This window comes from Anolis carolinensis, chromosome 1 (genome assembly GCF_035594765.1).
Source record: "Anolis carolinensis isolate JA03-04 chromosome 1, rAnoCar3.1.pri, whole genome shotgun sequence".
In the NCBI taxonomy this organism is placed as follows: domain Eukaryota; kingdom Metazoa; phylum Chordata; class Lepidosauria; order Squamata; family Dactyloidae; genus Anolis; species Anolis carolinensis.
In genome coordinates this window covers 102,174,980-102,200,981 of record NC_085841.1, presented here as the reverse complement: position 1 = coordinate 102,200,981, position 26,002 = coordinate 102,174,980, and the positions used below count along the sequence as shown (strand labels likewise).

General features: G+C 39.1%; 1 protein-coding gene across 3 annotated transcripts in view; it reads right to left on the bottom strand.

Moving 5' to 3' along the window:
* pdss2 (decaprenyl diphosphate synthase subunit 2) overlaps positions 1–26,002 on the bottom strand; it is a 128,633-nt gene that overhangs the window by 92,058 nt on the left and 10,573 nt on the right. For 2 of the 3 annotated variants that reach the window (XM_008120784.3, XM_003215631.4), the window contains exon 2: positions 15,868–16,002. The exons of the other annotated variant lie outside the window; for it this stretch is intronic. In XM_008120784.3, the coding sequence (XP_008118991.1) occupies positions 15,868–16,002 (135 nt within the window). The remainder of the gene's footprint in view (positions 1–15,867; positions 16,003–26,002) is intronic. 3 annotated transcript variants of the gene reach the window in all.

Sequence of the window (26,002 nt, the reverse complement as noted above, 5' to 3'; positions counted from 1 at the left end):
TTCCAATGTCTTCCTCTTCAGCCCCCTTTCCCTACAACCTCATGAACCATTCCAGATCTACTCCATGGGTCCCCCAACCGTCAGAAGAAGAATGGGAGACTGCATTCTGTTGTTCCATGATAGACAAAGATGGATTGAAACAGGGCTTGGAGAGGCCACTTTATTAGACTAGTGCCATCAAAATGTTCATGACCTGGTGTATTCTAGGGAAATGTGTTCTGGATACAACCCATAAAATGCATATGAAAAAACAGAAAAGAGGGAGTGGTGTCTGGAATATCCCACAGGGGAATATTGCTCTCATTCAGAAAGTGGGATCCTCATATTGAATCAAGTATTTCATACAAACAGATTGTTCCTTCTTAATTTCAATTGTTACATAATCAAGTATGTTATAGGGGAGAAGTCCATGAATCCAAGAGATAAGTCACATTGTAGGTGTATGACTCAACAGATGATTATCACAGTTCCTTACACCTAACACCAACAATTACCTGTTGGGTAAGACAATTCCAAAGTGCCTCCACATGCACATATGCTTCCAAAAATGAGATCTTCACTGTCAGAACTGACCATCTGTTCTGTGGGGGAGGATCTGTGTAGGTGGCCCTTTGTTACAAACAAGGATATCTGGATTAGGACCCAAATCTGAAAGCCATTCATTTCACCTCTTAATATGTGCAGCACGTGTGACAGTCTATAATCCCCTTGTTATAGTTTCCTATATATGAGTCCTAACTAGGCAAGTCACATTTATTAAAAGCAGCATGTCAAATAGTTCACAATTACAGACTATATCAATACAGATTATGCCAGATGGTAATGAGCCGTACACAAGGAGCCATCCATCCAAAATAATCACACTGTTTTCCACAGAAGTGTTGAAGAGGTTATGGTTTATTACACAGTACTCATTAGATATACCGTGCCAGCATTAGCAATTTTTCCTTCATTTGTGTCTCATTTGAGATTCTACTTCCACACGCATATTCAAAATAGTATACAAGGTTAAAACCATTATGGTCAGGAAAAAAATTATTACTCCCATTTTATCTTATAGAAATGGTGGATCAAAGGTCACTGAAATCTATTCTTTTAAAATGTATTATGCAACAGAAATTACCAAAAGAGGTAAAATTGAAATATACCAAAATTTATATTACAATAATATGTTTATCAGGCCTATTGGTAGGTTTTATCAGGCCAAGGTCACTAAAAAGTCCAGATTTTCAAGGTCTCTAGATCTCTCCAAGAAACAAAATGTAACAAATAGAGGTGAGAAGAAGATGAAAGAGAAGGCTGATTAAATACTGAAGTCATGGTATCTCTATGTTCAAAGTTAAAGAATAACAGCCTTCCATTCTCACAATTACCACCCTATCAGCCTGCATTTTGTAACATCTGGCCTGATAAAAAGAAGCTGAGGACTTGAAATCTTGCACATATTTGCAATGTTTTAGCTGGCTTCAAAAATGTATTTTACTAATACACTTTTTTGGAACTTTTCATCATATGCAGCATTGCATTTGTCTGAATGGTAATTTTCCAATAAACTGTTTTACAAAGATAAGACATAACATTTGTATCATTCTAACAAAGTGCCTTAAAACTATTAAGGCCAGAAATTAACCAAAATTAACACAATAGAACTGGGCCGGGCCAGAGTAATGGGTACAAGATTAAAAGTGCTGATGTGACAGGTGATATATAAGGCTTATAGGGCAAGTGCAGAGTGCGATATGCGATCTTAATTCTAATAAAGTGCTTATGGGACTTGGTATTGGAGATTTCCTATTAATCTGGGAAGGCACAGCCAGGTCTTCAAGTTCTTTCTGAAGACTGCCAATGTAGGGGCCTGTCTGAGATCCTTGGGGAGGGTGTTACAGAGTCGGGGGGCCACCACGGAGAAGGCCCTGTCTCGTGTCTGCACCAACCGCGCTTGCAACGCAGGCGGGATCACGAGCAGGGCCTCTCCAGATGACCGAAGTGAACGTGTGGGTTCGTAGACAGAGATGTGGTCACGGAGGTAGGATGGTCCCAAACCGTTCAGGGCTTTGTAGGTAAGCACCTGCACCTTAAATTGGGCTCGGAAAATAAATGGCAGCCAGTGGAGCTCCTTGAACAGGAGGGTTGACCTCTGTTTTATACTGTTTTAAATGTATTTATTGGATTATTTTAAATTGATTGTTTTAATTGCTATGTTTTATTTTTGTACTGTATATCGGCATTGAATTTGCCAGATTGTGAGCCGGCCTGAGTCCCATCGGGTGAGAAGGGCGGCATAGAAATGATGGAAATAAATAAATAATGTGGATTAATTACTTTGATAATCTGGATTATATGGCAGTGCAGAAGGGGCCTCAAATTTTCCTCCCATCAATATTTGTCACTGTCACTGTGATGGGAATTGTGATAGAAATTTACATAGCCTTGCCCTTTCCAAAGCAGAGACTGAGGCTTGCCTTAAAAATAACAATTGCTGTGAGAGAAACTTATGGATATGTGTGTGTGTGTGTGTGTTGTACTCACTATAAGTCATTTTTAAAATCCAGTGACCTAATAGAAAACCTGATTTTGTTATTTTATATTATTCCATTCCATTTAGTTCAATTCAATTCTGGTCTGGGGAGCTAGGAAAAGACTACACAACTCGCTTGCAACAATGGCCCTCAATCTTTTGTACTTTTAAATAATTCTAGCATTTTAAATTGACTGAGAACCTGACCTAGAACAGCAGTTTTACATCATCAGTGTAGAATTTCAGAAATACAGTAATAGTTTCAGCAACTGACTGTTCTTTGGACAAAACAATCACTGAAAAGTTAAAACATAGTTTCAAACTGTATTGCATACACATTGTACAACTGCATGTACTATGGATGTTTTCCTATGAAATGTTTAGTTGATCGTAAACTTTTTAAAAATTACTTTCAGGATATCAAAGGAAAATTTGGACTTTGAAGATGACCAAACAACTACCCAGGCACACACAGAACAGCTTGAAAAACCTGGATAATATGAACAAAATATTTCTCTTACTTTCTAAAAGGTAAAAAAAGAAAAGAAAATGAGTCAGCTGCCACATTGAGATGGCGACTACAGTCTTGAATAGTATAGGCAGATTAGCATTTTAGACTCATGCCCTCAAAATTCAGTTAGATATGTAGTATTTTCAGTGACTATACAAGACAAACTGAATGAAGGTAAACAGATTCCCATTAATATGCATTGCCAATTATGGAGAGAGACCACCAAACCTGTGAACAGATGCTCATCTGTCCAAGTGTTTCCCTGAAATATTTCTACACAGCTTAAAAATATATATAGCTACCCCAATGTAGCTGGAAACTGAAAACATAAAATGATTCAATTCTAAGAATGAATTAAGAAAAATGTGTTTTCAAATATAAGTGGCAGCTCATTTCAAAATATTGGTTTCACTTCTTAGTTCAAGAGTAAGTCACTGAAAATCATTTCATATTCCAAGAGATAAACACATATAGGAAGGACACGAGAAAATTTAAAAAATACTTTATCCATTTTGCAATGAAAAATTGCTTTTTCTAAACCAGTGTGGTCTAACCTAATTCATTTTTGATGGCCCTTGCCCTTCTTTCTGGAAAAATATTTTAATTCATCATTTGGAAAAAAATCATTTACCCTTCTTACTGCTTTAAGTTTTTAAGAAACAGCTATATAATGGCCATATTGAAGCCTCACGTTCCTATACAGTACTAAAGTTCGATTGGCCCTCGGGTAACTAAAGATTGGACTACACTGTTTTAAACAATGAAAGCTTCAATTACTCCAATAAATTATAGTGGCAGTCATTAACTGATTGTGGACTCTTGTGCAAATACATTGGGGAGAAGAAGGGGCTCAATGCAGACTGAATATACGCTAGGACCCAATATACCTTCTGGCCTTTTAATTCGCCTTACACTGATATGGATTTTGTATGAAATCAATACCGTATATACTTGAGTATAAGCTGAGTTTTTCAGTCCCTTTTTAAGATGAAAAAGCCCACTTGGCTTACACTTGAGTGAGGGTTCTGGCAGGAAGGTGTGGGGCTGAAAGAAGCCCTTCTTTCAATCCCATGCCTTCCCGCCTCTCCGCACAGCTGGGTTGCTGTGCCAAGACGGGAGGAGTGAGTGTACACCCTCTCCCTCTTCCAGCTGGAACACTGTGCAGAGAGGGCGCACAAGAGAGGAGGGGAAGACACATGGCCTCTCCTCTCGGCACAGCAGACACCCATCCCACTTTCTCCTCCTCCCTCTACCGCTGCCCTTCTCCTCTTCCCTTACCCGTGTCCTTCTCCTCCTCCCCCGCCCACCGCCTTTCTCCTCCTCCCTCGCCCGCCACCCTTCTCCTCCCTTGCCTGCTGCCCTTCTCCTTTGCATGGGCAGCAGCTCCTCCAAAGCAGCATCTCCCATTGATTCTGTAGTGTGATGTATAGAGTGTTGGCAGTAGAAGGGGAGGAAGGGGAGGAAGAAAGAAGGAATGGGAGAAGAAAGGAAACAAAGGAGAGGGAGGGAAGGAGCGAGAAAAGGGAGGGAGGGAGGAAAGGAGGTGGGAGGGAAATTAGGGGGAAAGGAAAGATGGAAAAGAAGGAACGGAAGAGAAGGAAGGGAAGGAAAAAAAGGAAGGAAAGAAAGAACAGCTGGCTTGCTGTACCAAGAGGGGCACCTTCCTCTCCCCAGTCCTTCCCACTTCCTCCCTTCCCACCTCAGTTCCCCCCCCCCCCCCATTTTCATGAGTAAGTCCTGCTGAACTGAAAAGTACTTCTGGGCACATATATATAAAATGGAAGTGTTAATGCAAGTATTACTTGCCAGAGCCAGACTTTCACTTAATAAGTAGAAGTCGTTTTCCCCCAAATTCTGGACTTCTAGAAAGGAAAGGGACTTTTATTCTTATTTCACTATGCACTCTGATCCTTACTTACAAATACATTCAATTTCTACGTTTGAACAGACTTAGATACAGGAAAGTATTATTGAAATTACCTTCGCTTTGTGTTATATGTTAATAAATGGGTGATATCCGTAGAATCATAGAGTTGGAAGAAATCTCATGGGCCATCCAGTTCAATCCCTTGCCAAGAAGTAGGAAAACTGCATTCAAAGCACCCTGACAGATGGCCATCCAGCCTCTTCTTAAAAGCCTCCAAAGAAGGAGCCTCTACCACACTCCGGGGCAGAGTGTTCCACTGCCAAATAGCTTTCACAGTGAGGAAGTTCTTCCTAATGTTCAGATGGAATCTCCTTTCCTGTCATTTAAAGCCACTGTTCCACGTCCTAGTCTCCAGGGCAGCAGAAAACAAGCTTTCTCCCTCCTCCCTATGACTTCCCCATACATCTTTTTAAAAAAATCATTAAAAATCATTTACTGTGGCGTTTCCCCCCCCCCTTTTTTTTACGTTCTCCTTTTGTCTTTTAGAATCGCCCTGGGATTCTCAATAACCCAACTTTATATACATATTTATTTTTTCTTTTCGTAAGTAATCTATCAGTGGTTTCCAATCCGTTCTATTAATTGATATTCTGTCCTGGGCCATTTTTTGTGTAAGAATGTCCATGTTCATAATGTCCAATATTTTAGAGATCCATTGTTCGGTATTGGGAGTTTCCTCAAGTTTCCATCTCTGTGCCAATATAATTCTAGCCGCAGTCGTAAAATAAAATATATGTTTATCTGTGTTTTTAATCTACGTGAAAAAGAAAATTTCAGGTTTGAATTCAATTGTTTTTGTAGAATTTTCATCATTTTTTAATACACTTCGTACCAGAATTTTTTATCCTTTTGCACTCCCACCACATGTGGATGAAAGTGCTAGTCTTCTTTCCACATTTCCAACACTTCTCATCCGTTTTTCCTTTATTATATAATCCCAATTTCTTCGGAGTCAAGTACCACATGTAGAACATTTTTTACCAATTCTCCTTGATCTCCACTGAATATGCATACCCTAATTTCTTTATCCACAATTCCTCCCACTGACTCATGCTGATAGTGTGTCCAACTATTCTGGCCCATTTTACCATCACGTCCTTTACTTGCTCTTCTTCTGTTGCCCAAATAAGTAATTGTCTATATAATATTTTTATTAATTTTTTGTCTATCTGTAAAATTTTGTCCCAAAATGATTCTTGAATTTCAAATCCTTTCTTTTTATCTTCCTTGTATTCTTTATTGATCTGCCAGTACTGGAGCCAGTTTATGGTTGGGTCAATTTCTCTAATCTCCTCGTATGATTTTAATTTGAACTCTTGGTTGTTAATTGTTAGTAATTGTTTATAGGTGGTCCACTTTTCGCTTGGGGTTTCTCTTCTGTGGTATGCTTCGCGTGGCGAGTACCACATAGGAGTTTTTGTATGTAATCTGTTGCTATACATATCCCATGTTTTTATCAATGCTGCCCTAATAAAGTGGTTTTTAAAGTTTTTTTCTACCTTTATTTTCCCTTTCCATAAATAGCTGTGCCACCCCCGTTGTAAGTCTTCCCCTTCTAAAGTCAGAATTTTCTTCTTCTCTAGGGAGGCCCAGTCTTTCACCCAGACCAATGTGGCCGCCTCATAATATAATTGCAGATCCGGGAGGGCTAGTCCCCCTCTTTTCCTATCATCTTTTAAATTTTGGGCTTTTATCCTTGCTTTTTTGTTTCGCCATATGAACTTTTTTATATCTTTCTCCCATTTTGTGAACATCATTTTTGATCTAATAATTGGGATGGTTTGGAACAAGTATAATACTTCTGACAAAATGTTCATTTTCACCACTGCTATTCTACCAAGCAGAGAGAGGTTTAAGTTGTCCCATCGTTTCAATTTCTCCTTTATCTCCGTCCATTTTTTCCCCTAATTATTCTTTAGTCTCCAGGGCAGCAGAAAACAAGCTTTCTCCCTCCTCCCCATGACTTCCCCATACATCTTGATACATGGCCCTCATCATGTCTCCTTTCAGTCTTCGCTTCTGCAGGCTAAACATGCCCAGTTCTTTAAGCCGATCCTCATAGGGCTTTTCCGCAAACATATCTAGCAAATGTGTAATGACAGAAAAATTGAAAGTGTGGAGACAGGGTGATATTGGTCCTTCTAGCCCAGTTAAAGTCTATTGGGGAAGGAGGGATGGAGATTGTTTCTTCTGAGAAGTTAGAGGAAGGGATTATGATTCTGTGTCTTAGGAATTCTGATCTGGCTTCCTCTCCTCCTTGTTGGGATCCTATACATTGTTTTCTTCCACCCATTTCATCTAAACCCTTTCTTCCGGAAAAATTGAAATAAAATTGATTATGCAATATTTTATTTTAGAACAACGAGGAAAATGGGTGGCTGTGAATTTTCCAGGCTGTATGCCCATGTTCCAAAAGCATTCTCTCCTGACGTTTCGCCCACAGGAGAGAATGCTTCTGGAACATGGCCACACAGCCCGGAAACCTAACAGCAACCCAGTGATTCTGGCCATGAAAGCCTTCAACAACACAGTGAGGAAAGTGTTCACATATTTACTGTCTCCAAATCTTTTCTTTAAAAAAAACAATGCAAGATGTAGAAATAGTTCTGAAGTAACAAAGTTATCTTTAATCTCTAAAGTGTGCTAATACAGTTGGCCCATCGTATTCATGGGTTCTGCATTCACGAATTCAACAATCATTTCAGAGATCCTCAGATCCTCTCTGGCAATCATTTCAGGTTTTCACCATTTTAAATAAGGGATGACAGTTTACTACGATATTGTATATATTGGGTCTTGAGTATCCACGGATTTTAGGATCCACACAGGGTTCTGAAACCAAACCCCAGTGAATACTGAGGGCTTGTTGTACTACATTGTTATTATTTTATTTTTCATGTGAGTTTCTTTTGGGAGGGGGCAGGGTAGTATTTATTCCCTGGCTTCAAATTTTTCAAACAATTTACATCTCTAATCAGTATACTATAGAAAAATAGCAACATTAGAATGATTTGGTGTGTGAAGATCTTTTTCTGTCCTTAGTTTGAGTTATCTCAAATGCTTATCCTTTTCACCATATAACAGGGAAGCAATAGCCAAATACCTTTTTGCAGATCATACAAAGCAAAAGGCAGGACTAATAAATTAGGAATCCCACCCCTTCCAAGAGTATAAACCCATTCGCAACATATATTTTCTAACTTTCTGAGTGCCCACAACTGGTTCCACTAAGTTCCAATAATAATGGGAAGTTCCATTTCAGAAAATAAAGTAAAACATGTGAAATACTAAGGAAAATAATTAGCAAATGATGAAGGATAGAATGTAACAGCTTTGAGAGAATGCACATTCATTAGCAGGCAAAGCACAGACAGCAAGTGGGAGTGTGTGGAGAGGAGAGCATTGATATTGAGAGTGCCCCCAATTTATTTCATGACACTTTGAACCCCCTAACATTTGAACTTGCTTTGAAGAGATTTCTTCAATTCCCATCCCCCTCTTCCCATCATAATTCACCTTACCCATGTGCTTGCTTCCTCTACTTTTGGCAAAATATAACCATGAAGCAGATGGGTCTTGCTATGTACATGCCGTGATGCTAAACAGTTAAAGGAGATGGCAAGCTGCCGCTGAGCCCTTGCCCCATCACCAGGTGTGCTGCTATAATCAGCAGCAGGGAAGGAAGAGGAAAACTTCTTCGGAGCCAGACAAATGCTGTCCCCGCCCCTGGGACAGGATCAGACTAATCAGATGCATTTTGGAATGTTGCAGCCAGCTAATTTCTATTATTAAGGCTGATTCCCTGGCACTTTTTTTTCAGTGGGAGGGAAACTGATTATTTTCAGCACTTGTAAAAGTCTCTCTTGGTACATGGAAGCTTTCTCAGGAAGGACACAAACTGATTTTCAGCAGGAACCCACCCCCCCACCCCGAAAAAACGTATGTATTTCCATTTCACATGAAAATACAAGTAATGCTATTTACAGTAGTCCCTCAACATTTGCAGTTTTGACTTTTGTAGATTTGATTTAATATATTCTCTCTAGGAATATCTAGATCCCAAAGTTTGACTCTGTGGTCAACTTCCTTGAGTCATGCTGGAAATCCTAGGGATTTCTAGAGAAAGCATCCCTCTAGGAATCTTTATGTCCTCAGATATGATTTTAGTCGGATACCAGCAAAGGCTGACCATACAGTTATATGGGAAAACCTAGAAATTCTTAGAAAGGTGTTCTTTCAGATAAAAATAGCAATTTATTTATTAATGGTTTTTCACTTGTATGCAGGAGCCTCCGGTGGCGTAGTGGGTTAAAGCCTTGTGACTTGAAGGTTGGGTAGCTGACCTGAAGGTGGCCAGGTTCGAATCGAACCCGGGGAGAGCGCGGATGAGCTCCTTCTATCACAGTGATTCCCAAAGTGGACATTACCGCCCCCCGGTGGGCACTGGAGTGATCTGGGGGGCGGTGATGGCACCTATTAGGACACGGGGCAGGGGCAGGGCCTGGGGAGGGGAAGGCTTCTTCCCAAGTCCCGGAGACAGGGCTGAACACCTGTTAGGACACAGGGGTGGAGCTAGTGTGATGCCTCATGGGCCTTGTAGTCCCGCTCCTAGTGTCACTGTGGCAGATGAGGATGAAAACATGGGGTTTTCTCCGGATCAACAACAGCCGGAATCTTTCCAGATGCCTGATGTTGATGTTCTCACCCCAGAGCCAATTAAGACAGACCTTGAGCAGCTCTCACCTCCCTTCCCTAGGAGACAGTCTTTTGCTGCAGACAGGGGAGTGAAAGAGCGGGTTCGCAGGAGCACGAGAATCGCAGCCAAACAAGACACTGATTAGCCATGTTTCCCCTGGGAAAATCCAGGGAGTCTCATATCTGGAGAAAGCTGGGTTTCGTTTCCCGTTCTCTAGGGAAAGAGAACGCTGGACACCTGTTTGGCGGGAAAACGAGACCCAGATATAGGTGCCTGGCACGGTTGGTCCGGTGTGGAGTCAACTGAGCAGCTTCAGGAGTGAAATCGCGTTCCAGCCTTGTGTGGACTTCGCAAAGTCTGCAAATCCAGTTTCCTTGCCTTGCTCATTCAAGTATTTCAAGAATTGCCTCGCTTTGCTTCTAGCCACGGACCTTGCTTCAAGAATCAAGTCTTGCCCTCATACCTTGTTGTGGACTTTTACCTTGGACCCTGAAAGACCCTGGACGTTTCCCCACACTATGGCTTGGCAATAGTGTGTGTTTCGGTTTGGATTTAACTTTGAACTCTAATATCATTTATTGGACAAAACATTTCTGGACTATATTTGACCTCATTTGATAGGTCTGCTTCTGGACTATATTTTCTACTTGTTTTTATTACTCTTATATATTTCCTTAATAAAGATATTAGATAGTTTATTGGCCTCTGTGTATGGTTCTTGGTGCTCCGCTGCCTTGAGTGTGACAGCTAGAGGAGTGGGCGGGGCTTCTTCCCAAGAGCCTGAGACAGGGATGAGAATCTATACCTCTCCTGAGGCTCTTGTTGGGACACAGAGGGTGGAGCTAGGGGTGGGGGGCGGGGCCTCTTCCCAAGAGTGCAAGACAGGGCTGAGCCTCTGTATACCTCCCCTGAGGCGCTTGTTAGAACATGGGGGTGGGATATAGAGGTTCAGCCCCATCAGGCACTTGGGAAGAGGCCCCGCCCCCTCCTCTAGCCCCACCTCCTGTGTCCTGGAAGGCACTGCAGGACAGGGATAGAAGCTCAGCCCTGCCTCAGAGCTCGTAACTCCGCCCATCCCAGTCCTGGCCGCCCATTTGTGGCCCCGCCCATCTCCCCGCCCTGCATCTTGGACTAGGGGAGAGGCTCAGTCCCACCCTCTTGAGCAGGAGCCATGCCCACCCCTCTAAGCCACGGCTGCCTTTCCAGGGGGTGCTGGGTAGTATTTTTTCTAGAAAGGGGGCGGCAGGCCAAATAAGTTTGGGAACCATTGCACTATCAGCTACAGCTCCATGCGGGGACATGAGAGAAGCCTACCACATCAAAAAACAACAACAACATCCAGGCGTCCCCAGGGCAACATCCTTGCAGACGGCCAATTCTCTCACACCAGAAGTGACTTGCAGTTTCCCAAGTCGCTCCTGACACGAAAAAACAAACAAACTTGTATGCAGGTATTGTGCCCCTAACTCCAGCAAATGTGGAGGTTTGGGTGTATTTTTAATTAAATACTGGTAGATAATTAGATTAAGAAAAAAGATCCATAAGAACAGCCTTGCATTTAAACAGTAGACTAGTGCCTACTGCAGATTGAGAGGTTGTTAAATGCTGAACCTTTACAGAAATAGATGATACATTAACCATATTCACATGTTAATATGGATTTCTTCCTCTTAAAAAAGACGAAGGTGATCCTGATCTTCCCAATGAGGCCATTTTGTGTGAGCAACCATGACACTGAAATATATTATTAGATTCTGAGGAAGTTGTAGGGTTAAAAATTTCTGCCCCTTGTAATTATCCCTGCCTCAAAATGTATGCTACAGACAACATATACCTTAGTTAAATTCCAACATTGCTAAAGAGGTGGATTAGGCCATCAAGCTCCACAAGAAAAAATGTACATGGCAGTGTCCTAATGTGCAGCAATACAGGCTAGAATTCATTGTTATGGCCTGTCATTCCTATAACTGAAAGTCAAAGACCAATTAACAATCCCATTAATAATATGTATTACCACAATATATGCAGCTGAGACCAGTCTAGTCCTTGTGCACAACTGGCTTTTCCTGAAATGATCTTGTTTGTGAGAGCTGCAGCCATTTCTTCAAAGTTTTATTTTTCAAAAACTTATCATTAGTGCTTTTATCATGTAGTGCTATCAATTTACTGTAACACAGCTGTAGTCACACAAATATTGCCTAGAGTCATCATCTCCCCTCTCATCCATTCCCCAAATCTTACAGATAAACCACTCAGATGCATTGCTAGTGCTCCTAGAGAACGGTTATCATTTTGCAACTGCTATGGCTCTTTTGAGTAAAATAAAAATATAGGAGGGAATGTTTAAATTTTTAAAAATTACATTGAATTCTGAAAAGGTGAATGGCAGAAACCATACTTTTTTGAAAAGAGTGAAATTCCCCCCAAAGTCTGTGACTTAATTTCTTATACTTACATCTGTTGAGAAAAATAGAAAAGCGTATTGGCTTCTGCGGACTCAGAAATAAAGTTATCTTGAAGTCATAATATGTTTTCTGTATCCTTCTGGACCAACAATCTCAATCAACACCTTCCGTTATTATCCCAGCTATTTCCAACAAATAAGATCTGTCTGAAGTATTCTAAATTGCTTTTAAATCAGCTGTCACACAACACTGTACCAAATCAAGTAGCTTTATGTAAATGTGAGTAGCTTGTGTAAATGATGGATTTAGAATCTCCCTAGCCTTAGTATTGCATTTACTTGGTATAAAAAGGCATGTGCTTATATTTAAACATACACACCTCACCAGTCCTAAAACATGGACAGGAGTTAGTTATGCTTATTGTGACATTTTTCCACAGTATGACACGTTTTATGAGTTCTGAGTATGAGGAGGAAAATAGATATGGGAACTTCTTGATAAAAATTCTGAAAGAAAAATTCCAGTTACAGGACTATCTTTTGACTGAGGGTGGGGAGCTGAGAGTGTGCTGAGGCAGAAGAGCATTCAACAAGAAACCTGTGAAGCTGTGTCAACCAAACTTTTTCACAGTTTAAAAGAGTAAGTTTAAAGCAGCTTAGTTAAATAAAACCATGTAATACAATATTTATTTATTTATTTACAGTATTTATATTCCGCCCTTCTCACCCTGAAGGGGACTCAGGGCAGATCACATTGCACATATAAGCCAAACATTCAATGCCATAACATAGAACAGAGACAGACGCAGGCACGGGCAGGCCTCGAACTCATGACCTCTTGGTCAGAGTGATTTGTTGCAGCTGGCTGCTAACCAGCCTGCGCCACAGCTTGCTATTTTCATTTGCCCAAGTTGCAGAATTTAAAATTATTTGTATAACAGAAAGCAAATAAAAGCACAAATCATATGAATTATAAAAATCACCCGGGCTGAGATCATAGACAGATGGCTGCCTCTCTTCCACTTTTGGTAAGGAGAACCCATCTCTCTTCTGCAATCCTGTGCTCTCCAAATGTTGTGCGACTACAACTGAACATTAGTAATATTGCTTAAAAAATGTTTATTGGCTCTCAGCAAAGCTGTATAACACTTATGAGAACTGAAATCCAACAACTTTGGATTTCATATTCTCTATCATTGCATTAAAGAGCTATATAAGGCATCTACATAGATAAGACTGCCTATAGGGACAAATATTGATAGCAGGGGAGGTCATGGGAGCCATTACAAAGGTTAATTCTGCATAGAAAACATATACTTCACACAATATGGAGAACAATTCACTTTTTCTCCCACACTAACTCACATAAGATCCATACACATACACATTCACTCTTTCACACACACACCCCAGAGACTCAGTCCATTTGCAGCTATCTGCTCCACTGACAAAAATGTACCAAAATATCAATATATCATTGGAAGACACTAAGAACTGAAAGGGAACCTTCTGTATGGAAAATACACAAGGCCAAACAATTTGGTATTTCCTCGCAATTACTTTTATATGGGAAAGGTAGAAGGGGGCGAAATTCCAGGCTCCAGACCTGTTGAAGGAGAAAGAAAACCAAACCACTCGGCCCACACTGAGCTTCAATCAAGATTACATCTACTGTTCTTTTATTCATTAAAAGAAATATAAGAGAAATGTTATGCATGACTATCCTGAACAATCCCTTTCTCATTTTCATATTTGAAATCAGCCCTGAGATTTCCCCACACATTATTTTGATAATATTCAGAGAAATAAGAGTTATTTGATGATGGTTCAAGGTTCTGAAAACTAGCCAAAACCACAACTCCTATGAATTATGAGGAACCCACTAACTGCTCCCATTGAGGTTCTAAAAACAGACAAATAATAATCAATAATGGCGACTGTAGATTTACAGTGACCTATTAAGGCACACAAGAGGTAAGCATGCAAACATGATAAAGTGACAGTAAAATCTAAAAGGCTAATTAGAATGTAAAGAAAAAAATCTAATGCATTTTGGAACTGAATAATTGGTACACACACAAATCACACAGAATATACATGGCGATTATAAAGGTCATACATAATGTTGCAGGAGAACAGATTCCTTGAAAACTGCATGACATATTTTTGAGAAGTATCTACAACAAATGGAGTAAGATAAACATAAAGGGTAATTCTAACCATACTGCTTAAATTCTTCTAGGTATTTGCATATGACTTCTATTAAAGTCCAAGGGATTACCAAATCCAGTCTTTATTATCCTTTATCATAAAATAAGACACCTAATCAAACTGATATATGTCCTGTGCTCCATAGTAGACTATTTACAATTTAGGAATAAAATTTTGTATTAGCGGAGACATCAGAAATTAATATATTTGACATAAAAATGGTCTTTAATACAAGCAAGTAAGGAGAAATGCCCCAAACCAACAAAATGGCTTGCAATGCTTGCAAAAAGTGACATAATTAATTCCGGATACCCGAGAAATATTTCCATTTGATGATTGATGAGAATGAACCTTTAGTCCATTGTTTCTTTTAAAAATTGATACATTTATCTTCCCCAGTCTTGCAAATTCAAATGAAAGCCTACATAACATTCAGACACAAGCTTTAACACAAACCAGATCTGATGGGCTGTATTTATCAGTGCTCCTAGATCAGGTTTGCCTTGATGTTTCCTTCATAAAACTGAAGGAGACAACACATGGATAAGCATTGCTGCCTCTGCACAGCTGGGAAAGTGTAACATGACCGAAAAGCAGAAATGAGAAAACACCATCACTTTGACTCAGCTGGAAATATTTGCATATGGAAGCAGGCTTTGTTAGCATCTCTTTAAATGAAAAGGACCTATGTGTACAAAAAGTATATATATCCTTGATATTAAAAATCCTGATATGATAGCCAAGGCACATAGCTCAATCAGATCATTGGCAGTCATGTCTTATCATATTTGCAGACTTGAAACAGAGGACTTAAATCTCTTTTTGTTTCCTTCCTCAACAAATGATAAGGATTATAGTCAATCATTTGACAGTGGTTACACATTCAGTCAACTAGACTAGGATTTCTACTGTTAACACATTGAGTGGGATTAGAGGCTGTGCAAAGCCCTAACTTGAAAGCAAGATGTAAGGGAGATACAAAGTAGTTCTAAATCTGCAGGTAAAGGAACTGGTAATTCTTACTTGGATTGCAGTTTTGAAATGCTAAATGAAAGAAAAACTTTTAAAACCCTGCTGGATGCACAGTTTCTTATTCATTTCTCTACATCAGAATCATTAAATACACTAAATGATTTGCTTTAAATATTGACATAAGGGTTATTTAAGACAAATCAGCTAACATAGTTGGTTTCTCATCATCACAGCTATTTGTATTACTGACATATTAATATAGAAAATGTTAAAGAAACCAAACACAACAGGTAAAAATAAAAACTGAAACCACATATGAAGATAGCTCTTAAGAAAAATCAATATATAGTCAGCTTTGACAGCTTTGACAGCTCTGACTTTTGTTTGTGGCTTTGACTAAAATGTCATTTCCAGGTGCTCCAGCGTAACTCTACTGTCAACTTCCAGTGGAAGCTAATCACCGAGTTGTGCTGAAGGAACTGGCGACTCCTAAAGAGGTATTCTCTCTGGTAAAAAAGCAGCAATTTATTTATTTGTAGTTTTTGACTTTCGTGCTGGTCCTATACCTTTAACCCCAGCGAATATGGAGGGCTCACTGTATGGTTCTTTGATATTATCAAAATCTTACCTGGGATATATTCCACTGATCATATCATTCTGAAGGGAATTCTCTGTTGTTATGCTAGGTCCAGCTGCCTTAGATATAAGTAAAACCACCAGACCTCTCATCTGCAGATTGTTTCTGCTATCAGACACAAAACCTCTGTCAAAGAAAAATAAATAAAGTCAGAACAGTACTTCAGACCCTCAAATTATTCTCCATCATACCTAATGCTATTTCAGATGTACATCTAAATAATAGTTTCAGTGACTGGAAATGAATTCATGTTGTCGTATTCCTGCTCCCCTAAATAAAGAGATGATGAGTGTGATTTGGTCTCTGAAGACTATCTGTTCAGTCTCTGGAACCATCATAGATCCCAAATAGCAAGCTTTTTTTTCTTTTTTCTTTTTTTGAAAACGGGGATTAGGGAATTATACTTCCAGAAGATACTGGCAACCACAATCCTCCTGTGACTAAATGTTCCCCTCACCCATTTTGCTTTGAGGAAAAAAAACATTTTACATGGCTAGAAAAGGAAATGAGCTTCCAGTCAATTATTTGGTTTGGCTGGTGGAACAGGTGCGGGAAATGGGGCCCAGGTGCATCAGAGCTGCCCACTACAGACCTAAACCATGTTTTAGTTTAGGAATTATTTAGATCTATTGAAAGTTTCATTTCCTTGCCAATAGCCTGCTAAGGATGAAATGATGGTGGCAGGTAGGGTTGAAGAAAAAATCCAAAAGAAGACATGGCAGAAGCTAAATGGTGTGTACTTGCTGAAAGCTAAAATTAGATAACCCAATTCTTTTTTTTCTTTGCTCTTGCGTTCACAATTTTATCTCTCACTGTTGAACACCTTTCTTTTCCTGTGTTGCCTCCTTCTCTATACCTCCCTTCCACTCCTTCTCCACCTAATGGACTGATGGTGGAGGGCGGACCATAACTGAGAGATTCCAGAAGACTTTTTAGGATTGGACAGGCTGCTCTGTGACATCAAAATGAGGCCTACAAACTGCTTGAGGTACAAAAGTTGCTCAGGCCCAGTGCATGCAACCTGTAACAGGCTAGAGCAAAAGATCCAAAATATAATTATGTTTCATCAATGTAGCAAGTGAAGCTATTGCTACAATTTGCTCTTTCAACTGGTAAGAACTAGTCTGCTTTTAACAATCTCTGCAAATCATGATTTTAAGATGGGCATTTGACAGGTGGGAAGTACAAGAAAGAAATGAAAGAAGAAACAAAGAGGTGGAAGAAAGAAACGTGAGAACAATGAATGAATTCCACATCCAACAAACCATGATGATACAGCCTAAATGTGTGCGATCTTTGATGGGATCTGTAGAACAAAAGGCAAGCAGAACTATAATGTGTAACTATAATTTCACACATATTATTAAAGGAAAACATCTATATCATTGCTGCGTATGCTTTTGATTGTGTGAACAGACGCAACATTCTTTTCATCTTAAGCTCTTAGCAAAGTTTGTTTCAAAAGTTTTGATTTCCACAAATTTTGAAGATGATGAAAACAGACATATTTATATCATTGCCTTCTCTGGTGAAGAAACAATATTCAGGGGAAGAATCAACACATACTGAAGCAAATAACATTAATGTGCTATGCCATAAGAATATATCCAGTTAAGTACAAAGAATATGTGTACGTTGTATGACTATTTTTGAGAAAATCAATACTTAAGTTAGAGGCTCAAGCCTAGTTAGAAAATATGTTCAGCCACCACGTCATCCTCATTTTGGCAGAAAAAAATGTAAATTAAATCTACTAAGGTGAGGCAGACGTTAGATTAAAAATAGAATTCCAAGGAAGAAACGGTGAAGAGATGCTAACCTGTGAAATAACCCAATTTAATGATAAAACAGCTGCTAATCAGTAGCATTTCTAGACAGAAAAATGTCAGTGGATAAAATAAAAGGAGAAATCTTTTAAAGAAAAATGATAAATAATGCAGGATTCATTTATATGACTATTACTATTAAGTGTTCTAGTTATTAACGTTTTCTTTGCCCAAGTTATCAGGTTAGTAAGAACTGAAGTACTTTTATATCCCAAGTGGTAAACAGAATTATACTGGTGATATGTACTCAATCTTCACTTGAGCAAATTACACGAGACTTCAAACAAATAAAGCCTAAGGTGACCATCCTTTAGTAACTAGAAGCTATTGCAGTCACTTGACATGGCTCCGGGGGTCACATTCACATTCTACCTGAATCCAATTCCCCAGAGATACTGAATCCTAGTCACAGGTACATAAAAGACTTCCAGATGGTGCAATTATTCTTGATGGGTATGTAGCAGAAGACAGGTGCCTCTAGGAAAAAAATTGAACTGGAAGCAGCCCAAGTAAAATTGGGTGCACAAATACATACATACACACACATCTGTATCAGACAGATTCTTTATTAAAAGCTTGGGCAAAGTAGAACCACAAGTATATAAACATAAATATAAATCTCTCAAGATTATGATGCCCCTTCTGTTTTGTGCCTCTTGCAATTATTACATAGAGAACCCTCAAAGTAAATAAAATTAGACTTGTGCAATACGCCATGGCAAATCTAGATTTACAGAACAAGAAAGAAGACTAAAAGTGATGTCCAATTATTGTATTATTCTTCTGACAAAAACAAGTTTTTTAAAACAGAGACAGATTTAACTGCAAAACTGTTTTTTAAAAAATCCTGTTGATGGAGGGGGGAGGAGAGTCTAGCTCTGAAACAAATACACTATTATGGTATGTTGAGATAAGACTCGCACCACCCACACAAGCAGTAACACAGGCTAATAGTTTATGTGCTGAAAGAATTACACCTCCCACTACCGTCCATCTGTTTAAAAGAATAAATCACACAAACATGAGCATTCCCACTAAAAATCCTTGCGCTTCAACTTCTAACAATCAGCCATTTCACTTTTGAACTAGAGATAAGAGATGAATCCGTAATTTCCATAATTTAGCTGCACTCTTCGCTGAAATATTTTTGCCAGAATGAAAAAAATAGTGGAAGAAATTTGAAGGCTGAGTACTACTGACAAAAGGCTCTTCAAGTATTTTTTTTTTCAAAATCTTGTATTTATAATGAATCAGACAAAACCAATCCAGAACATCTGGTGGCAAAACACATTTTTTTCTGTAGCAGACAGAAAAGCAGGGAACTATTTAGGGGGAAATGTAGAAAAATCCAATAAGACTTTACAACTTCATGAGGAAGTCAGATCGAAACCACATAAATACAGGGGCATGTCAATTCTCCTAGTGAAATGGCAGCACTTGTAGAACATTTTCATGCATTCAATATGGTGCATGATTTCAATTCTGCCATCATGATTATCCAAGAGCAGCACTACGTATGTTAGATGCTAGAATGATATTGATTTCTCATACCCAAGCTCCATGGGCTCTCTGTCCTTAACTTGAAGACATTTTCTTCTATTCTTCCCCAGACCCTTCTTGAGTTCACATTAGAATATTAAATGATACCCAAAGTATTTCCCCCAGTAATGACCTACTCAGATGTTATGATCGGCTAAGTATTCCCTCCTCATAGTGCTATGGAGTAAGATGATCTCCATGATTACCATTTCTTACCCCTTCCCCCATGCAACTCCCTTCCAGAAGATTGATTTGTACAAATATTTAGATATTTCTAATTTGTGATTTTAGCATGTGTTTTATATTAATTGTTCACTGTCCTGGCACTGGTTAAGAAAGCTGGGATAACATAACTACCTCTGTTTAATCATAAAAATCCACTCCAACATCTAAAGTAAAATCATCTGGGACTTCAAAGGTTCTTCCAAATGAGGCTTTTATTGTGCAATGGCAGTGGTAATCTTCATTCACAGAATTTTGAGTCATTGCTTCAATTCATAATATTTTGTAACAAAGCCATCTTCTTCTGTGTCATGTTTTACAATTGCTTTTTCTATTTTTTTTCTGATGAGGAAAAAATGTTAAATAAAAAACTGAATAGCTATACAATGTCCTCTATCTGAAAACACAATTGTGTACAGTTTGCTCTCTGGATCCTTCAGGGGTTCAAGTCCCTGGGCCTTGCAGGGCAAAAAACACAGATGGCCATGCCCCATATTACTGAACCATGACAGCAAGTCCATGTACATTCACGTGCCACAATTTAAGATATGAGTCACAATGATCTGCAGTTGGTTTAAATCAGGGGTCCCCAAACTAAGGCCCGGGGGCCATATGCGGCTCATCGAAGCCATTTATCCAGCCCCTGCGGCAGCAGCTCCCTTCTCCTCCGTCGAGGAAGGTGCGTGCGGCGCGGGGTAAGAGGGAAAGGCACGCACCTTTCCCGTCTCCTCCCTCGCCTGGTGAGTGCCTTCCAAAGCTTTGCTTGTTTATGGTATTTTAATTATTATTTAATTAATAATTAATTAATTATTAAGGGGTGCTTTGCTAGTGCTTTTGGCGCACAAAGGCAGAAGGAGGTTGGACTAAATGGCCCAAGGGGTCTCTTCCAACCCTCTTTATTATTTTTATTATGATTATGATTAACATTGAGGCTGTATTTATTCCTGTTTTGTTTGTTTTTACTTCAAAATGAGATATGTACAGTGTGCACTGCATAGGAATTTGTTCATAGTTTTTTAAAAAACTATAGTCTGGCCCTCCAACGGTCTGAGGGACTATGAACTGGCCCCCTGTTTAAAAGGTTTGGGGACCCCTGGTTTAAATCATAGGTGGAGAGCCTATGGATTGCAAGGGCTTACTGTTTTACCTCTTAGATAACTCATTACCCTGCAGAGAACTGGATAATAGGAATGATAGAATTTTAAGATTATAATGCACATCACTCTATTTCTGGAACTTAGCATGATCCTCAACACTTGCACACTCTGATTCCCCCCCCCCCCCCCCAACTAAATCCAGATTACAACACGCTACAAAGAGCAAACAAGTTGTGCCTCACTAAAGAAACATTACGACAAGGGATAATATAAATAATTCCAGAAAAAGCTGAAATAAATATTCATTTTCTGAAACCTACATGATTATATTTACTGCATTGTGGAATCCCACAACACAGTTAGCAACGTAGCTATCTACATCACTATACAGTAGAGTTTCGCTTATCCAACCCTCGCCCGTCCCACGTTCTGTATTAGCCAACGAAGTCTGCCTCCCGTCCAGATCCACAGCTGTTTTTCTAGGCAGACAAGGATCACAGATTTTTAAAAATCTTCACAGGACTGAACGTTTTACAGATTTAACTTCTGACAGTGTTGTTACTGTAAGTTCATTTTATATCATTCTATCTTTATTTCTAGTCTTTTTTTTAGTAGTCAATGTTTTTGTGGTCAATGTTTTCAATTCATTGTGATGTTTTGGTGCTAAATTCATAAATGCTTTAATTACTACATAATATTACGATGTACTAAACTGTTTTTTCTGTCAATTTGTTGTAAAACATGTTTTGCTGCTTAATTTGTAAAACCATAACATAATTTGATGTTTAATAGGCTTTTCCTTAATCCCTCCATATTATCCAACATTTTTGCTTATCCAATGTTCTGCCAGCCTATTTATGTTGGATAAGTGAGACTCTACTGTACCATACCATACCATAGCATAGCCACACACAAATGACAAAGTTACCATTTGCGGCAAAATGCATAGATGTAATACATTTTGCAGTTAACAGCTGGTGAAAAATAACTAGAACATTTCTGATATATTTCTCATGTGCATATTCCTCCCTGAGAGAGAGACAGCAAGATTTTCAAAGGTGGAAAATTTAAGTAACTTGCGGTTTTGGAAATGTTAGTTTCCACAGCAACCAGAATAATTTTCTTTATATAGCATTATCAACAGATGGCAAAAAATGGCCACGTTTGTTTCTTTCCCAGATTGTCAATGAAAACTTTAGTCCTATATAATACCACCGTGTTATTAAATAATCTAGCCATGCTAGCCACAGAATCTATCATAGACAAATACAATTACATCTGTATTTTCTTTCATACATACAACTCTGAAAGAGAATGCTCACTCTGTTCACAGTCTTCTTTGGAAACACTACTAAAGACATCCACTTACCACTTGGCATATAAGGTATAATCGCATTTGTACAATATAAGAAGTAAAATAGCATATTGAAGCTGTAACAGTTTATTTACTATGTATCTTTATTTTGCCCAGTGAAATAATTACTGAATTCAAATCCTCTCAGAACAAGGAAAAAAAACCCAGAATATTTGTGGAATGTCCTATAAATATCATTATAAACAACATTTTTAAACCAGTATTTTGAAATTAGAAAGAGGTACTAGCTACATTCACGTGTAACAGCCACCTATATTTTGATGTTACATGGATGAACAGCAATTCCAAGCTTATGATCTATTCCTTCTTTCCCAATGCTGTCTTTCTTGTACACTGTGATTTATGAAAAACCTTCTGTTTTCTCAGGAAACCACAATTTGCCAGCACATGTTACTATATAGCCTAGTTGTTTTTTTTTTGCTATTCATCAGGATCATAAAACAGAATTCAGTACTGATTTGTAGTCCTTGTTTATGGGCAAGCCATAATATTCTGTGGCACAGGCTGGAGAGCAAGCCAGCTGCAACCAGCTGCAATGAATCACTCTGACCAGGAGGTCATGAGTTTGAGGCCCGCTCGGAGCCTATGTTTGTCTTGTCTTTGTTCTGTGTTAAAAAGGCATTGAATGTTTGCCTATATGTGTAATGTGATCCGCCCTGAGTCCCCTTTGGGGTGAGAAGGGCGGAATATAAATGCTGTAAATAAATAAATAATAAATATTCACATGCAATATCAAGACATTTTTTGATTATTCAATACATTTTCATACATCCATGGTAGTAATCCATCCTATGCAATTTAGGGCACATTTACACATGCCACTTATGCCAGGGCTGATCTGGAATGGAGTTGTTCAGATCAGCCCGAGGGAAGTCCACACAACCAGCTTCCAGGTGGTGGGAAGGGGTCCACACAGCAAGCCTCTAAGCCACCCCAGCAACATGGGAACGTCCACACTGCCCAGTGGCGATAAACCCAGTTCAGTGCTACTGGATGACCACAGTTACTTTCACAGTTTTGTCTTCACTGTAGTAGCAACCATGGGACACAAAAGTGCTCTTGGTTCTTGCTTATCCCTAGTGCTGACACTGGTCAAATTGCCAGCAAAACTCAGAGAGAGGACAGCAGAAAGGAGGGATCACCTAAGTGCTGGGAAAGTGGTGGCTGGTGCCAAATCAGAGCCAGCCCAACTGTTTACATGTTGCCAAAGTATAGTTAAGCTCTGGAGCTTTGGGAAAGCTCCAGGGCATTTCCCGATTTCGGGTAACGTGGTAATGTAGGGCAAGCCCACATTAAGCCATTAAGTCCATTCACCTTCACCCCATCTCATTTGGCCCGTGTACATAGGCTGTTATATTGCAATGAGTAAACTAACAATATGAGATTATATATTATTATTACATCAATAAAACAGTGATAGCTGGATCATAAGGAAGGCTGAGTGAAGGAAGACAGACGTATTTGAAAGGAGGAAAATTAAGTGCCATGGACCACAAGATCAAACCAGTCCATACTTCAGGAAATAAAGCCTGAATTCTCACTGGAGGGAAGGACATTAAAGGCAAAAATGAAGTAGTTTGGCCACATAATGCGAAGACAGGAAAGTTGGAGAAGATAATGATGCTGGGGAAAATGGAAAGAAAAAGGAAGAGGGGCCAGCCAAGGGCAAGATGGATGGATGGTATTCTTGAAGTGAATTGAATCAACATTGAAGGAGCTGGGGGTGGCGATAGCCAGCAGGAACCTCTGGCGTAGGCTGGTCCATGCGGTCACAAGGAGTCGGAATCAACTGAACGAATAAACAATGAATGTATATTCAGTTTCAATTTGTATAATTAAATGTCAGAGGTATGGACTGGGGGGAAAGGAGGAGATCATGGACAATTAGGCAAAAGTCACCATCTGCTCGATCCAAAGGTTTTCATCTAGCTTCATTCAATCTTTCTGTTCTCCTAGAGCCCCATCACTACAGTCTACTGCAGTTAATAGATACTCCTGATCCTCAAAGAGCATTTTCAGGGGGTTCTGAGGAGAACCATTGAGAAAACAAGTTAGATTCTACCTGTTCTCACTATGGGAAAATATATGGATCCAAAGGGACATCAGTCTTAGAAAAAAAAGAAAGTGTTGTACTGGCCATCCCACTATTTCCACTGAAATAATAATAAAAAACATTTCCTGTTTGATCAGAATGAATGTCATGCTCTGTTCTATAGATATTTATTATTCAAGTCATCCTGGTTATAAAACTTGAATATGTTTCTTACTTAGATGACATCATGCTGATAATTTTGTCCTTGATTTACATGAAATTTGTCCTTGATTTACATGAAATTCAAAATTACCTCTTTAAAGCATAATTCCATCTAAGTGGAATATGCTGCCTGGGAGTGTGATGGAGTCACATTCTCTGGAGGTTTTTAAGCAGAGGCTAGACAACATCTATTGGGAGTGCTGTGACTGTGTTCCTGCATGACAGAACAGGGTTGGACTGGACAGCACTTTTGGTCTCTTTCATTTCTAGGATTCTATGATTCTGTAAGTGTGGTAGTGTATTTTCACCCCCAACAATTGGGAAAGCTCCAAAGCAGTACAAATCCATTAAATTGTTCTGCCTCTCTCCCCAATTTAGGAAAACTATTATGGAAGCAATGTGTTGTCGAAGGCTTTCATGGCCGGAATCACTGCGTTGTTGTGCATTTTTCGGGCTGTATGCTTCTGGAACATGGCCATACAGCCTGGAAAATGCACAACAACCTATTATGGAAGCTTCACTCAAGTACAAAACATCAGATCAAAAGGAGGAAAACGACAGTGCTATATGGGGAGTGCAAATGCCTTCAGTGCCAACAGAAAACACATGGTAGTTTCATTGATCCACAGAACTGACATTAAACATCAGTTTTAGGCCAATCTCAATAGTTTCCAAGAAGTAGTTCTGTGAACCACAACGCTGTCTACAGAAAAGAGCAATGTGCAGATCAAGCAGAACAAAATTACAGTAACTTGTTAAGGGTGGTACTGTTATCACAATCAATAAAATACTCCATAGTTTTCTTTCTGTAACTTGAACTACATGTTCAGATTAGTACTTGTTTATTAAAATTAGAGTTTGTCCCAAAGGATACAGGAGAAGCTCATATCAACAAAAGAAATAAATGACTATAACAGAAATAAATCCATGAGAATGAGGATCGGAAGTTAAAGTCAAAAATCTCATCCTTTAAAAAAAAAATTATTCCCCCTGCCCCTTGGCTTTTCCTCCTTATTTTTCCCTTTTTCTCTTCTTTTCCTTACATGCCCTATCCCTTTTCCCACATCTTTTACTCACTATCATAGTTCTCCTCTTTTTAAAAAAAACATGTATGTAAAACTTCAATAAACATATATTTTTAAATATATATAGTTTGTCCCATACTAAAAATTTTAAGTGTTATTGTATCTTGAGAATTTCATTTTAGCCTTTCAGAAACAGTATAATAAAATTGCACAAGATTTTGTGCTTATGGTTCATTTAAGCATGCTCCTCCACTTTTGTTATTCCTTTGGCAGTATAGCTACTTTATTTTAGAGTTGAGCAGTTTTATGAAGGCTTTAATGGAAGGTTTCCTCAAATGTGCCAGTATGTGCCTGCCTTCTAAATCCCTCCTGAGTCACTGAACAAACCAAATCTCTGTATGAACATGAAAAACCATTCAAAATGCACACAGCTAGCCAAGGGCACCAAATTTTGAGTAGGCACCACAATTTAACAAGTTTAACTTTGCAAGGAACAGAATCTGTCTATTTTAAGAGTTCATAACAGGGAAAAAGTAAGGGAAAACTCAAAATAAGAAAGCCACCTAGTTTACAGAAAGCTAATATCGGCCAGCTGTCAGAAGTGATTTGGCTGAAACTTTCCACACAACTGCTACCATAATATAAGAAAAACTTCAAGCAGCTTTGCAAGATCTGGAATGTCTCTAGAGTGGGAATGGAATACAAGGCAAAATTAGGCTTATCATAGAAGAATTTGGCTGTATGAAGAGCCAAGTAACTTCAGAGATGCCCAAACAGGAAAGGTTCCT